Raw genomic sequence first — 17800 nt, 5'->3', positions numbered from 1 at the left:
ATGCGGGAGACAGCGACAAAGCAAAATAAATAAATAAATGAATAAATAACATCCATAACAACTACTCAAAGGAGCAGAGGCACTCAAAATCTAGACTAAAAGCCCTAACATAGTAATTGCATTAATCTACACTACAACAGCTACACAATCTCATGAATTTATGGAAGAAATACGAAACGAAGAATCAAGGCTTGACTTGGAAACCCAGTCCCAAATGTTTGCTTTAAGAGACTTCAACCTCATACACATTATATGGAGACAGGCAGGAAATAACCTCATATATATATTTATGCTCGAAGCAGCTTAGATGAACAGCTACAAAAAAGTTATACAGACTGTGAAAACTTCTCCCAGATCTATAAATACATCTATATCCCAGACACCTGGTTCCCTCTCGGACTTCTTCAAGGGGGTGGCCACAGCAAGAGAGTCTCTATACCCAGTGAACTTCAGTGCCGCTTCTTAGCCTTTAGTGCATCACCCTTAACAGGTCACTGGCAGAGGGCAAGTCTAGCACAGTGTCTGCAGAGGCTCCCACTTAATGTTCATACTGACTACTTCTACCTAATGCTCCTGCTTAACTTTTCTACCTACTGCTCTTACCTAGTGTTTCTAACTAATGTTCCTACCTACTACTACTATCTATTGCTCCTATCATTTTGCCAAAAGGCAGGGCTAGCACATAGCGCTAACCACAAGTTAAGAAGAATGAGCTGTGTGAGTTAAGTGTTGTTAAGTGTGACAAGGACAGATTGTATGTTTGTGGACTGAATGCCAGTAGTCCACTTGTGGGTGAGGCACAAAGATTAGACTACTACCTGTGTAAGAGGAGTGTAACTTGACCATCAGTAACACCTAAAATATGATTCATCCCTAGTTTGATCATTCATGTAATACCTATCTCAGTGTATATATCAAGTTTGCCATACCAGAGTAAACATCCCTCAGACATAGTACAGGGTTACCACACTGGTCTCAACACTTACCACTTGATTCTAATGATTCCTCAGTGTCTTTCCTCCTATCTCCTTCACTGTTGTTTTCTTGTGGCTCTTCTTCAAATAAATCCAATGGTTCCTTTGACTGGTGTCCATTGGTATTAGAGTCATCTTTACCTTCCTCTTCAGTACTTGGTTCTTCATCTGTCATAGAATCATTACCAATTATATAGATTGAAACTAAAATGTCTGAGCAAAATTGAGCATTTGCTACAGTTCCATAAATGCAGACATACAGAGAAAGAAAATGATAAACAGAAAGAGATAGGGAAATACATTTATAGATTCTAATGGTAACATTACATCTTTGAGGTAGAATCAATAATCACTAAGGACTGATTATCAAAATTTGAAGTTGTAAATAAGAATGGATCCTTAAATATTAAATACATTCACCTAACCCTTGTTTAACAAGAGAAACTAAGGGGTTACATTTGAATGTAAGAACTCTTTCTCTCCAGAAAATCATGTCTACTTATAAATGCAATTATACTCCAGTACGGACGCTGAGGGAGTTACTGGACTCTGCCTGCGGGAAGTCACACTACGAGTGAAAAGTCATCTTTGACTGAATCACTGGGAGTACAGTCTTGTCAAAGAACCTCTCTCTTTCTATCTCAAAATCAGTCCCAGATGAACGAGAATTTATAATTATGTAATGCAGGTGGCTAGCTGCTGAGAAGATCAGTCTCATACATCAAGCAAGATGTGTGGTGAGTACTTCGTGCCAGCCCTATCATTCTAGGTAAATCTCATCACAGATAATCTCCTTCTTATGTGGTGGAGCTGAAAGTTTTCTTGATGTAAGGAAAGGGAAAGTTGAAGAGAGGATGCCAGAAGAATGGACAAGACGGAACACTTTTGATTCCATTCTAGTTAATATGGAAATGGAAGATAAGCCACCCCAGATATGTGAGCACTATTCCATGCTCGAGCAAATAAAACCCCTGTACATATGAAACATCTGTTCAAAGGGAAAACAATCATGGCATCTATAAAACACTCCCAGATACTAGCAAGCAGACTTTGTAATTTTGATCATGTGGGGTTTCCATGACAGAGTGGAGGATATGGTTGTGCCCAGCATATTCATGTTATTTTAAGGTTGAATTGTGTTTTGAAATTGAGCGAACTGAGAAAAACAAATGATTCTTTGAAAGATATATAAGGATAAACTTGGTTTTCGTGTAATAAAATTTTACAAGGTCACTGCTTCAACATTCTGAAATGCTACAACAGTTCAAAATGAGAGTGGAACTATGATTATTACAAGAAAGATAGCAAGTATCAAAGGAAGGAAGGGAGGAAAAGTGAGTTGTATGTAAACTGGAATCATCAGCATAAGAGCAAATGGAGAGCAATGAGTGGTGCTAGCTACAAGGTATGTTCCCTTAAGTATGCCACATGAGCCATATGCCTTGTCCACCTGGATCTGGGAGAGTACCTGGACAACCCTCCACAAGGAGAATATAGGCCATGGAAAGAATTGTGGGTATATAATTAGAATCTGAATCACCCAATGTTATGATGAATAAAAAAAAAGGTGCCTAAAAGAGTGGCTTTATCAGTCAGAGAGTCAGCAATAAATTAACCAGGACAAGAAAACGGAAAGGATGAATTACATAGTTGCAGGGGAGAGTTTTGGTTAAGGACCAAAAAGATTTGTCAGTAGAAGTAGTCAAGGCAGCACTCTCTCTTTTTATGAAACTGCACTTGGCTCTTCAAGGAACACATTGATCTTAAGCTCTTTAACGATTAGTGTCTGTGTGTATTTGAGAGGAATCCTAATGATCATTCAGCACAGTTAAACGTGATAGTCAAATCAGGTCCAAAACTGAATATGTTAAGTTTATCTATCAATCTATCTGTTATCTTAAAATCTGTTCCTACTAACACTGGTGGGATCTATTACATCCAGACTTTCAGCTTACTTTCACACACCCTTAACCTATGTCCACAATGGTAAAATAAAGCATGGGATTCCATACTCATCTAATTACTACTCACTATAAGCTTAGCTGAATTAAAAAGTTCACATCAAAGAAAGGCATTAATCACATATGATTGTATAGCTGAAGGTGAAGTTAAAAAGGTAGACTGTAGAAGGAATGGATAGATTCATGAAGTGAATTGATTAGGGCTGCATCTCGATCAGATGGAGATATCAGAGGAATGATTTCTTTATCGTGTACAGTGAAGTCACTTAGTGTGATAAATTGTGAAGGCTGTCTCCAATCATACAAACTTATCACACTAAATGACTTCATTGTACATAATATCATTCCTCTGGTATCTCTGTCTGATTTACATCTAGCCCTATCAATTCACTTACAGAAACTATCAATTCCTTCTTTAGACTACCTTTTCTCCTACCTTTAGCTACACTACCATATGTCATTAATGCCTTCTCTAATGTTTACTTTACATGACATATCCTTCTCTTCACTACATCTATTTCATCCTGTACCATACAACAGCACTCTTTAACCTTCTCTTGGTCAAAGAACACTGTATGCAACATGTACAATCTCCATCCATTCTCTTCCCTTCTCTCTGAAGCAAAATCTTATGGCTACAAAAGCATTTTTGTGGCAACAATTAGCCAACATTAAGTTGAAAAAAAAACTCCATCTATAAATTAAGAACTGCTAGGCTTCCACAGTTTCTCTATTACCAGACACTTTCATGAAACTTGAAGGGTGCTCAAGGAAACCCAGTAGAAAAAACATTGCCATAGAAGTTATCCATCTCTGCTGACCTCATTTTTCAACAAATCCTTATCTAAGATAGCACGGTTTCACCTCCATACATCAAAACTGGGACAAGTGCTACATCATTCAAGCTTGTTGCAAACTCTACAAAAGAAGACTTTCATTCCTGAGCCTTTAAGTGCAGCTCTAATTTTTCTACCTTTATTGTTCCCTTTACCATCCTTACTGGTCAAAGCTTCATGATATCTCATTCATAACTTCTTCCTCTTTGACATCAAACTGATATTGCACTATAACAACCTATATTTCCCCTCCCCGGGGGAAAAAAGATATCAAAATAAAACAATGAAAACTAAAATCATACGATATTTTCATGTATGACAGCTGTTTCCTGTGTTAGCAAGGTAGTGCAAAAAAAAAAAAAAAAAAAAAAAAAAAAAAAAAAAAAAAAAAGGGGGGGTCACATCCATTCTCTAGCTGTCACGTGTAATGCACTGAAACACAGCTACCTATCCACACCCAGGTCCCGCGGCTTACCTTGGATGCTTCACATGGTTCAGTCCATTCACAGCATGTCGACCCCAGTATAATATATCATTCTAATTCACTCCTTCCCATGCATGCCCTTCACCTTCATGCATCTTCAGGTCCCAATCACTAAAAATCTTTTCCACTCCATCCCTCATTGTTCCTTCCACTTCTGGCACACACAGCCTATTTGTCAACCCTTCCTCACTCATTATCACTATAATTCCAAACCATTTCAGCATAACCTCTTCTGCTCTCTCAACCATACTCTTTTTATTACCACACATCTCTCTTACCTTTACATCACTTACTTGATCAAAATGCCTCACACCACATATTGCCCTCAATCATTTCACTTCCAACACATCCTCCCTCCTCCGCACAACCTTATCTATAGCCCATGCCTCGCATCTGTATAACATCACTGGGACTTCAAACACATCCACATTTGCCCTCCAAGATAACTTTCCTTGCACACATTCTTCTGCATTCCCAGAACCTTCACCCTCTCCCCAAACCTATGACTACCTTTCATTTCCATGGTTACATTCACTGATATGTCCACTCCCAGACACCAAAAACACTTCACTTCCTCAAATTTTTCTCCATTCAAACTCACACCCCAACTAACTTGTTCCTCAACACCCTGCTGAACCTAATAACCTTGCTTTTATTCACATTCACACTCAACTTTCTTCTTTCAAACACTCATCCAAACCCAGTCACCAACTTCTGCAGTTTCTTACTTAAATCTGCTACCAGTCCTGTACCATCAGTAAACAGCAGATGACTCAATTCCTAGGCCTTCTCATCCCCCACAGACTGTATAATCATCCCTCCTTCCAAGACTCTTGCATTTACATTACTCACCACCCCATCCATAAACAAAATGAACTACTATGGTGACATCCCACACCCCTGTCGCAAGCCAACCTTAACTTGAAAACAATCACTCTCCTCTCTTCCAACTTGTACATAAGCTTTACACTCTTAAAGAACTTCTCACTGCTTCTAGCAGTTTCCCTCACACATCTCATATTCTTAAGACCTTTCAAAATGCATCTCTATCAATCCTATCATACACAGCATGGACTGAATGAATAATGTGGATAAAAGGAAAGATTTGAGATATGAAGTAAGCACGGGTATGTGCATATGTGCCTGAGAACACAAAGACTGTATGAGATAAATATAAAATTTAACATTTCTCCATACATTTGAATGACTATATAAACGGTTCTTGAGATGGAAAGAAAGGTGATTATAATGGGTAATATGAATGTGAAGGTGGGAAGTGATGCAACTGGCGAGACAGTTGGTAAATGGGGAGTGCCTGGAGTAAATGAGTATGGAAGTCATCTTGTGGATGTCTAAGCTGAGAGGGTTTAATCCTTGCATACACCTCTTTTCAGCACAAGATGATCTAGAGGTATACATGGCTGAGAAATTATGGAGGAGAAGAGCAAAAGGGTTTGACTGACTTTGAGGTAGTAGATGAAATGTTGAGAAAGACTGAGCTAGATGCCAGTTTTGAGAGGATTCTTTGGAGATTGTGACCACTTCACAGGGCTTGTGTGGGTAAGGATCAGGGAGAAGTGGAGGTATGGTGTAAAGAAGAATGGAAAGGTAAAAGTGTTGGTAAGTGAGATGAATTAGAAAGACCGTAAGGAGTAATGAAAGTAGGAATATCAAAGTTTAGATAGAAGTGCATATGGGATGCAGTGATGTGTGAATGAGGTGTTTAAAATGTGTAGAGAAAGACTTAAATTTTGTAGAGTTAGTAGTTGGATACAAGGTCATAAGATACAGGAATAAGGGAAATGCATGATGGATGAATGAGATTAGAACTACCATGGATGAAAAAAAATACATACGGTAGCTTGCTTGAAAAAATTTACCAGTGAAAGTTCAGCAGAGGAGGAGGGAAGAATATAAGGTGTAATGCAGAATCTTAAGAAGCTGTTTGAAGACAGCAGAGAAAGAGCAGATGAAGATTATAGAAGCAAGTTGAGTAAAATTTCAGGGAAGATAAAAAAAAAAAAAAAAATGCTGAAAAGAGGTGAAAAAGAAAAGAAGTGGAGGTAAGAGTGGAAATGTTGATGTGAGAAGTAAAGAAAGGGGTTTGTTAAATTAAAAGAAGGTAGTGAAAGGAAGATGGAAAGAGCATTTTGAACTGATGAATGTGGGAAGTGGGGCTAAGGATGAATGGAGCAATTATAGGGGAATAAGTCTGTTAAATATACCAGGAAAAGTGTTTGCAAGAGTGTTGACTAATAGAGTGATGGAAGTGACTGAATGCAGAATAAATGAGGAGGGAGTGGTTTTAAGAAAGGTTGGGGATATGCAAATCAGATGGAAAGTTGTAAACAGCTTTTATGGAACTTGAGCAAGCACATGACAGAATCAAGTGGAATGCTTTATTGGATGTGTTAAGGACAAATGGGGTATGGGGAGGGTAGAGTGAAACTTTCGTATACATGTGTGAGGCAGTGTTGCGTGATGTCACCATGGCTTTTAAACACACATATGGAGTGATAAGAGATGACAGCAAAACTTGGGAAAGATGGTGCAGAGATGGAGTAAGGTAGTGAGTTATGGTGGCTAGTGACTAGATTGTTTGCAGATGATACTATGTCTTTTTGCTGAGAATGAAGAGGAGTTGCAGAAGGTTTTAAGTGTCGTTTATGATATATTTAAGCAGGGGTAATTGAAGGCAAGTAAGAGAAAAAGTAAAGTAATTGTGTTTGAAAGGGAAAAGCGTGAAAGTATAAATTCTGCAAAACCCTACAGAGTGAAACAAAAAAGTTTACTAAACCATATCAAAGATATTAGGAGAAAGATTGGGAGAGGTGAGAGAATACAAGAATTTAGGACTTATGTTGTTTATGTTCAGTATCATGGAAGGGGAGATATGGGAGAGAGCAGTACTGGGTAGAGTCACTGAATCTCTTAAGAGAGTAATGAAGGGTAAAGGTGTAAATATGGAGGTGAAGAAAGGCTCAAAGGACAGCATTATTCTCTCATACATGATCTTTGCAGCCAAAACATGGACATGGAATGAGTCATGGGGGTCAAGAATTCATGCCGTGGAAATGAGCTATTTGATTTTAAAAAGCAGTATGACTAAATGGAATGAAGAAAGAAATATGGGTGAGAGATATGGTATGGCAGGGAATGAAAAGTAAATCAATATTGGAGTAGTAGATTGGGTGAAAAGTATCACTTTGAGGTGGTTTGAGCTCATGAAAAGAATGTATGATAATGAGTTTACATGAGTGTATGACAGTACAATTAAAGTGGTTGGTGTGAGGAAGACCACCTGTAACATAGGGAAGTGGAGTGAGAGTACTGGAGGGAGAGAAATGGTGAAAGAATGTTTGGAATGGTGTATGTGAGGGAGACATGTTAGGACATGGATAAGTGGAGACTTTTGCTATGCCCACCTTCTTGACAGGATTCCTAAAGGGAAATGGTATGAGATATATACAGACAGACAGATAGACATTAACTGCATAAGCTTATGCAGGTGTAGAAATTCTTTTAATGTGGGATGTGGAACAATTAGTACATACAGTAAAAGTAAACTTGAACAATGGTGTTTAATTAGTATCCTCCTCACCTGTTTTCTGGAACTCCTTGGTGTCTCCATCTGAGTCCTCCTGCTGTTGTTCCTCTACCCCTTCCTTATCCATGATCACCTTTTCTTTTTTCTTCTCAGTATTTTCTTTATCTGTAGTGTCATTTCTCTTTTTAGATTTTTCTGCTTCTTTTGCTTCTTTTTCAGCTTTTGCTTTAGCTTCAGCAGCTTCACGGTCTTTCTTGGCCTTGGTAATTTTGGCTTTGTTTATTAGGTACTTGATCTGTGTATGTGGCATAAGCACAACAATATTGTTAATCCTTTCATGCTATACACCTATATGAAAATAACTCAGAGAACACAAATATATCAATCAAACAATTATTCAAAAAAAAGAAAAAAAAAAAAAAAGCAAATACAAAGCATTATAATCTAAAAACTCCCCTTAAATCTTATTTCAAAACCTGACCCATTTTCTGTTTGCCATGCTGCTAGTTCTCTCTTCCTAATATACATACTCCTCTAGCTTCTGCTCCTGAAAGCAGGCTACTCATGTGCCTCCAACATTAGGCACAACATGCAGCACTCAGTGCTTCCACTTCTGACATGTATACCCTCTATTGTCAACCTTCATCAATTATCCTCTCTACGAGTCCAACCCATTTCAGAACATCCTCTTCAGCTTTCTAAAAATGCTCCTCTTACCACCACACCTCTTTCTCAATCAACCCTTCTCACTCCATATATTGCCCTTGAACTTTAAATTTACCACACATTCACACTATCCTTCGTCTTTTTGTCCACGGCTCACACCTCATATCCATACAGCACTGATGGGATTACTATACAGGTACAACACCAATTTTCCGGCACTCTTGGTTCCAAAGCCTCGCCGGATTCACCATTGTGCCGGACCAACCGTGGTCACGTAATAATAATTCATCAACACACCTCCAACCCACTAATTATACATCTCCCATGTGTCTATAGTATACCATGGACTGCTAGAAATCTAAATTAAACAAATATCAAATGTAAATCAAATAAATAAATGAAATACAGGCACTTGTACAATAGTACATTTGTGAAACAAGATTACAGGTATTAAACACGATTAAACAAAAATCAAATGCAAATTTATTAATTGCTTTACTTACAAAGAATGCTGCAGCACTGCTGCTCCCAAAGTGGCAGATTTTAGACTTTTACTGGAACTGTAAAGCTAATCACAAAGGTCTGGAAGTTGAGGGCAGTCAGAATTACTGTCTGTTTTGTAGTTGATCATTTCATCTTAGATTTCTGATGTTGCAGGTGAGACATCATGGGTACTTGAAGTTGAAGCCACAGGATTTGCAGATAGGCTTACTGCTGTGAGACATTCTTCTTTGCTATCTTCTTAAGCAATTCATCCAAGCAAAGTTGCTTCATGTGTCTAGATATTCCCTGTGTAATCTTTCATGCATCAAATGAAAATTCATTAGTTCTTGTTTTTTAACAAACGTATGTTGCTCTAGCCCTTTGATTAATTCACTCATCAACTCAATTAACTCTCCAATGGAAAGTCTTTCAGCTACATCTGTTTCATCTTCATCACTTCCTGTGTTTTTATCAGCATTCAGAAGTGTCTATAATTTCAGAGTCTGTAAGATGATACACAACCGGTGTTTCGTCGTCGACATTCATCCACTTGCTTAGATTATCTTCATTAAGATTACTTGCCATATCCTTTGCAACAGGTTCTGTAACACTTTTAGCATACTAAAGCAATGAATGAACAACTTTTTCCTTTGATATGTGAAACCCTGTGAAATCAATGACTGACACTCATATGCCTTAGAAGCCATAGCTAGGGTTAAATTCAAGCAAAATAAGCTAAGAACCTAACAGGATTGTGCTATCACCACCAACAAGTGCAGTGTAAAGAATGTAAATAAGCGTGCCCTACACAAAATGCCATCTGTGGCCGCTCAGTAAACTAGTCTGGTGGCTGCAGTAATTTCAAGTGCTCTCACGTAATTTTGTCCGGACTAAAAGAGGTGTCGAACCATCAGTTGCCAGAAATTCGGTGGTGTACCTGCACCATCAAAACAATACCTATCTTTACCCTTTAAAACAGTGATCTCTCTCTCTCTGTACATTCCTTAATGTACCCAAAACATTCACCCCACACACCCTACAGCTCACTTTAGCTCCCATGGTTCCATTCACTACCATATCCACTCCCACGTATCTAAAACAATTCACTTTCTACCTACAGGTTTTCTCTACACAACCACTCTCCAAATAACCTGTCTTTTCACAGATAAACCTAATAATATTGCTTTTATTCACATTTACTCTCAACCTCACCTTTCACACACATTCTGCAGTCTCTCATTCAAATCTGCCACCAGCACTATATCATCAGCAAGCAGCAACTGACTTGCTTCCAAGGTCCTCCACCCCTAATATACCTGCTCCTCTTTCCTAAATCCTCGCACTCATCTCCTTTAACACCCATCTGCAGACATATTGAAAAGCCATGGTGACATCACACACACTTGCTGCACACACACCTTTACCTCAAAACACACACCCTCCTCTCTACCTACTTGCATACATGCCTTACTCTCTCAATAAAAATTCCTCACCATTTCTAATAGTTCTCCTCGCACACCATATCAGTAGCACCTTTTACAACCCTTTCAGGTACTTTTTCCAGATCCATTAATACCAAACAAATCCTCTCTGCTTTTCATCATAATTCACTGCCATTTCTATTTCCTGTGTCCACAAGACAGCATCAGGAACAGATGAAGAAAGGCCATATTTGTTCATATCCTTCTCTAGCTGTCATGTGCAATACACTGAAACCACAGCTTCCTATTCCAACCAGGCCCCACAGACTTTTCCATGGTTTACCCAAGCTACTTCGTATGCCCTGGTGTACTCCATTAACAGCAAATCAACCCCTATATTCCACGCCGTAAAAATTCATTCTATCCCAACCAAACCTTTCACCCTTCTACATGTTCAGGCCACAATCACTAACTCTTTTTCACTCCATCATTCCATTTCCAATTTGGTCTCCCCATTCTCCTTGTTCCCACTACTTTTGACACATATATCCTATTCGTCAACCTTTCCTTACCTATTCCCTCCATTTGTCCAAACCTCATCAGTACACCCTCACCCTCTGCTACTCTCTCAACCACACTTTTCATTACCCCACATCTCTCTTACCTTTTCATTACTTACTAGATCAAACCACCTAACATCACATACTGTCCTCAAACATCAATTATGTATAACATTATTTTTTTTTATTTTCATTTTGCTTTGTCGCTGTCTCCCGCGTTTGCGAGGTAGTGCAAGGAAACAGACGAAAGAAATGGCCCAACCCACCCCCATACACATGTATATACATACACGTCCACACACGCAAATATACATACCTATACATCTCAATGTACACATATATATACACACACAGACATATACATATATACACATGTACATAATTCATACTGTCTGCCTTTATTTATCCCCAATGCCACCTCGCCACACATGGAATAACATCCCCCTCCCCCCTCATGTGTGCAAGGTAGCGCAAGGAAAAGACAACAAAGGCCCCATTCGTTCACACTCAGTCTCTAGCTGTCATGTAATAATGCCTGAAACCACAGCTCCCTTTCCACATCCAGGCCCCACAGGACATTCCATGGTTTACCCCGGACGCTTCACATGCCCTGATTCAATCCACTGACAGCACATCGACCCTGGTATACCACATCGATCCAATTCACTCTATTCCTTGCCTGCCTTTCACCCTCCTGCAAGTTCAGGCCCCGATCACACAAAATCTTTTTCACTCCATCTTTCCACCTCAAATTTGGTCTCCCACTTCTCCTCGTTCCTTCCACCTCCGACACATATATCCTCTTGGTCAATCTTTCCTCACTCATTCTCTCCATGTGCCCAAACCATTTCAAAACACCCTCTTCTGCTCTCTCAACCACACTCTTTTTATTTCTACTCATCTCTCTTACCCTTACATTACTTACTTGATCAAACCACCTCACACCACATATTATCCTCAAACATCTCATTTCCAGAACATCCACCCTCCTGCGTACAACTCTATCCATAGCCCACGCCTCGCAACCATACAACATTGTTGGAACCACTATTCCTTCAAACATACCCATTTTTGCTTTCCGAGATAATGTTCTCGACTTCCACACATTCTTCAAGGCTCCCAGGATTTTTGCCCCCTCCCCCACCCTATGATTCACTTTCACTTCCATGGTTCCATCCGCTGCCAGATCCACTCCCAGATATCTAAAACACTTTACTTACTCCAGTTTTCTCCATTCAAACTTACCTCCCAATTGACTTGACCCTCAACCCTACTGTACCTAATAACCTTGTTCTTATTCACATTTACTCTTAACTTTCTTCTTTCACACACTTTACCAAACTCAGTCACCAGCTTCTGCAGTTTCTCACATGAATCAGCCACCAGCACTGTATCATCAGCGAACAACAACTGACTCACTTTCCAAGCTCTCTCATCCCCAACAGACTGCATACTTGCCCCTCTTTCCAAAACTCTTGCATTCACCTCCCTAACAACCCCATACATAAACAAATTAAACAACCATGGAGACATCACACACCCCTGCTGCAAACCTACATTCACTGAGAACCAATCACTTTCCTCTCTTCCTACACATACACATGCCTTACATCCTCGATACAAACTTTTCACTGCTTCTAACAACTTGCCTCCCACACCATATATTCTTAGTACCTTCCACAGAGCATCTCTATCAACTCTATCATATGCCTTCTCCAGATCCATAAATGCTACATACAAATCCATTTGCTTTTCTAAGTATTTCTCACATACATTCTTCAAAGCAAACACCTGATCCACACATCCTCTACCACTTCTGAAACCACACTGCTCTTCCCCAATCTGATGCTCTGTACATGCCTTCACCCTCTCAATCAATACCCTCCCATATAATTTACCAGGAATACTCAACAAACTTATACCTCTGTAATTTGAGCACTCATTCTTATCCCCTTTGCATTTGTACAATGGCACTATGCACGCATTCCGCCAATCCTCAGGCACCTCACCATGAATCATACATACATTAAATAACCTTACCAACCAGTCAACAATACAGTCACCCCCTTTTTTTTAATAAATTCCACTGCAATACCATCCAAACCTACTGCCTTGCCGGCTTTCATCTTCTGCAAAGCTTTTACTACCTCTTCTCTGTTTACTAAATCATTTTCCCTAACCCTCTCACTTTGCACACCACCTAGACCAAAACACCCTATATCTGCCACTCTATCATCAAACACATTCAACAAACCTTCAAAATACTCACTCCATCTCCTCACATCACCACTACTTGTTATCACCTCCCATTAGCCCCTTTCACTGAAGTTCCCATTTGTTCCCTTGTCTTACGCACTTTATTTACCTCCTTCTAGAACATCTTTTTATTCTCTCTACAATTTAATGACTCTCTCTCACCCCAACTCTCATTTGCCCTCTTTTTCACCTCTTGCACCTTCCTCTTGACCTGCTGCCTCTTTCTTTTATACATCTTCCACTCATTTGCATTTTTTCCCCGCAAAAATCGTCCAAATGCCTCTCTCTTCTCTTTCACTAATACTCTTACTTCTTCATCCCACCACTCAGTACCTTTTCTAATCAACCCATCTCCCACTCTTCTCATGCAACAAGCATCTTTTGCACAATCCATTACTTTTTTTTTTTTTTTTTTATACTTTGTCGCTGTCTCCCGCGTTTGCGAGGTAAATACATCCCATTCCTCCCCCACTCCCCTTACTTCCATTGTTCTCACCTTTTTCCATTCTGTACTCAGTCTCTCCTGGTACTTCCTCACACAAGTCTCCTTCCCAAGCTCACTTACTCTCACCACCCTCTTCACCCCAACATTCACTCTTCTTTTCTGAAAACCCATACAAATCTTCACCTTAGCCTCCACAAGATAATGATCAGACATCCCCCCAGTTGCACCTCTCAGCACATTAACATCCAAAAGTCTCTCTTTCGCGCGCCTGTCAATTAACACGTAATCCAATAACGCTCTCTGGCCATCTCTCCTACTTACATAAGTATACTTATGTATATCTCGCTTTTTAAACCAGGTATTCCCAATCATCAGTCCTTTTTCAGCACATAAATCTACAAGCTCTTCACCATTTCCATTTACAACACTGAACACCCCATGTATACCAATTATTCCCTCAACTGCCACATTACTCACCTTTGCATTCAAATCACCCATCACTATAACCCGGTCTCGTGCATCAAAACCACTAACACACTCATCCAGCTGCTCCCAAAACACTTGCCTCTCATGATCTTTCTTCTCATGCCCAGGTGCATATGCACCAATAATCACCCATCTTTCTCCATCAACTTTCAGTTTTACCCATATTAATCGAGAATTTACTTTCTTACATTCTATCACATACTCCCACAACTCCTGTTTCAGGGGTATTGCTACTCCTTCCCTTGCTCTTGTCTTCTCACTAACCTCTGACTTTACTCCCAGGACCTTCCCAAACCACTCTTCCCCTTTACCCTTGAGCTTCGTTTCACTCAGAGCCAAAACATCCAGGTTCCTTTCCTCAAACATACTACCTATCTCTCCCTTTTTCACATCTTGGTTACATCCACACACATTTAGGCACCCCAATCTGAGCCTTCGAGGAGGACGAGCACCCCGCGCGTGACTCCTTCTTCTGTTTCCCATTTTAGAAAGTTAAAAAAGTACAAGGAGGGGAGGATTTCTGGCCCCCCGCTCCCGTCCCCTCTAGTCGCTTTCTACGACACGCGAGGAATGCGTGGGAAGTATTCTTTCACCCCTATCCCCAGGGATAATATACATATATATACACATACACACACATACACACACATACGCACATATACGCACATATACACACACACACACATACATATATATACATATGAAAAATGTAAGAAACAATTTAGAAAACTGAAACTTCTAGCTTGAAATGAAATGAAAAATGAATGTCACATACTGGTTCAACCTCTGGCTATGGAAAAAGGAAATGTATAATTTATTTACACAAACGTCAATAGTAGTTCTCATCAATTTAACCACTGTATCAATAAGCTTCAATGTCTAAGCTACATTTTTTCCAATTTCACTATTTTCTTGTCAAATATATATTTATTTTTTATTTATTATACTTTGTCGCTGTCTCCCGCGTTTGCGAGGTAGCGCAAGGAAACAGACGAAAGAAATGGCCCAACCCCCCCCCCCCATACACATGTATATACATACGTCCACACACGCAAATATACATACCTACACAGCTTTCCATGGTTTACCCCAGACGCTTCACATGCCCTGCTTCAATCCACTGACAGCACGTCAAACCCGGTATACCACATCGCTCCAATTCACTCTATTCCCTGCCCTCCTTTCACCCTCCTGCATGTTCAGGCTCCGATCACACAAAATCTTTTTCACTCCATCTTTCCACCTCCAATTTGGTCTCCCTCTTCTCCTTGTTCCCTCCACCTCCGACACATATATCCTCTTGGTCAATCTTTCCTCACTCATCCTCTCCATGTGCCCAAACCACTTCAAAACACCCTCTTCTGCTCTCTCAACCACGCTCTCTTTATTTCCACACATCTCTCTTACCCTTACGTTACTCACTCGATCAAACCACCTCACACCACACATTGTCCTCAAACATCTCATTTCCAGCACATCCATATATATATATATATTTATTATTAAATATATATATATATCTTTTTTTTTTTTGCTTTGTCGCTGTCTCCTGTGTTTGCGAGGTAGCGCAAGGAAAACAGACGAAAGAAATGGCCCAACCCACCCCCATACACATGTATATACATACGTCCACACACGCAAATATACATACCTACACAGCTTTCCATGGTTTACCCCAGACGCTTCACATGCCCTGATTCAACCCACTGACAGCACGTCAACCCCGGTATACCACATCAATCCAATTCACTCTATTCCTTGCCCTCCTTTCACCCACCTGCATGTTCAGGCCCCACTCACACAAAATCTTTTTCACTCCATCTTTCCACCTCCAATTTGGTCTCCCACTTCTCCTCGTTCCCTCCACCTCCGACACATATATCCTCTTGGTCAATCTTTCCTCACTCATTCTCTCCATGTGCCCAAACCATTTCAAAACACCCTCTTCTGCTCTCTCAACCACGCTCTTATTATTTCCACACATCTCTCTTACCCTTACGTTACTTACTCGATCAAACCACCTCACACCACACATTGTCCTCAAACATCTCATTTCCAGCACATCCATCCTCCTGCGCACAACTCTATCCATAGCCCACGCCTCGCAACCATACAACATTGTTGGAACCACTGTTCCTTCAAACATACCCATTTTTGCTTTCCGAGATAATGTTCTCGACTTCCACACATTCTTCAAGGCTCCCAGAATTTTCGCCCCCTCCCCCACCCTATGATCCACTTCCGCTTCCATGGTTCCATCTGCTGCCAGATATCTAAAACACTTCACTTCCTCCAGTTTTTCTCCATTCAAACTTACCTCCCAATTGACTTGACCCTCAACCCTACTGTACCTAATAACCTTGCTCTTATTCACATTTACTCTTAACTTTCTTCTTTCACACACTTTACCAAACTCAGTCACCAGCTTCTGCAGTTTCTCACATGAATCAGCCACCAGCGCTGTATCATCAGCGAACAACAATTGACTCACTTCCCATATATATATGATTAAATGCTTGCATAGTGCCATTGTTCAATGGCAAAGGGGATAAAAGTGAGTGCTCAAACAACAAAGGTATAAGTTTGTTGAGCATTCCTGGGAAATTATATGGGAGGGTATTGAGTGAGAGAGTGAAGGTATGTACAGAGTATCAGACTGGGGAAGAGCAGTGTGGTTTCCGAAGTGGTAGAGGATGTGTGGATCAGGTGTTTGCTTTGAAGAATGTTTGTGAGAAATACTTAGAAAAGCAAATGGATTTGTATGTAGCATTTATGGATCAGGAGAAGGTATATGATAGAGTTGATAGAGATGGTCTGTGGAAGGTATTAAGAATATATGGTGTGGGAGGCAAGTTGTTAGAAGCAGTGAAAAGTTTTTATCGAGGACGTAAGGCATGTGTATGAAGAGAGGAAAATGATTGGTTCTCAGTGAATGTAGGTTTGTGGCAGGGGTGTGTTATGTTTCCATGGCTGCTTAATTTGTTTATGGATGGGGTCGTTAGGGAGGTGAATGCAAGAGTTTTGGAAAGAGGGGCAAGTATGCAGTCTGTTGTGGATGAGAGAACTTGGAAGTGAGTCACTTGTTGTTCGCTGATGATACAGCGCTGGTGGCTGATTCTAGTGAGAAACTGCAGAAGCTGGTGACTGACTTTGGTAAGGTGTGTGAAAGAAGAAAGTTGAGAGTAAATGTGAATAAGAGCAAGGTTATTAGGTACAGTAGGGTTGAGGGACAGGTCAATTGGGAGGTAAGTTTGAATGGATAAAAACTGGAGGAAGTAAAGTGTTTTAGATATCTGGGAGTGGATTTGGCACCAGATGGAACCATGGAAGGAGTAGTGAATCATAGGGTGGGGGAGGGGGCGAAAGTTCTGGGTGCGTTGAAGAATGTGTGGAAGTCAAGAACATTATCTCAAAACAAAAATGGGTATGTTTGAAGGAATAATGGTTCCAACAATGCTATATGGTTGCGAGGCATGGGCTATAGATAGAGTTGTGCAGAGGAGGGTCGATGCGCTGGAAAATGAGAGCTTGAGGACAATATGTGGTGTGAGGTGGTCTGACCGAGTAAGTAATAATAGGGTGAGAGAGATGTGTGGTAATAAAAAAAGAGTGTGGTTGAGAGAGCAGAAGAGGGTGTTTTGAAATGGTTTGGTCACATGGACAGAATGAGTGAGGAAAGAT

General features: G+C 40.2%; 1 protein-coding gene across 2 annotated transcripts in view; it reads right to left on the bottom strand.

Moving 5' to 3' along the window:
- Positions 1-17800, bottom strand: part of Grp170 (Grp170 co-chaperone) — a 201341-nt gene that overhangs the window by 12418 nt on the left and 171123 nt on the right. For both annotated transcript variants that reach the window (XM_071666297.1, XM_071666296.1), the window contains exons 17-18: positions 7857-8097; positions 987-1142 (exon numbers count right to left, since the gene is read on the bottom strand). In XM_071666297.1, the coding sequence (XP_071522398.1) occupies positions 987-1142; positions 7857-8097 (397 nt within the window). The remainder of the gene's footprint in view (positions 1-986; positions 1143-7856; positions 8098-17800) is intronic.

The sequence above is a fragment of the Panulirus ornatus genome, chromosome 11 (assembly GCF_036320965.1).
Source record: "Panulirus ornatus isolate Po-2019 chromosome 11, ASM3632096v1, whole genome shotgun sequence".
Lineage (NCBI taxonomy): Eukaryota > Metazoa > Arthropoda > Malacostraca > Decapoda > Palinuridae > Panulirus > Panulirus ornatus.
The sequence above is the reverse complement of the archived record's forward strand: the minus strand, read 5'-3'. Positions and strand labels throughout refer to the sequence as shown.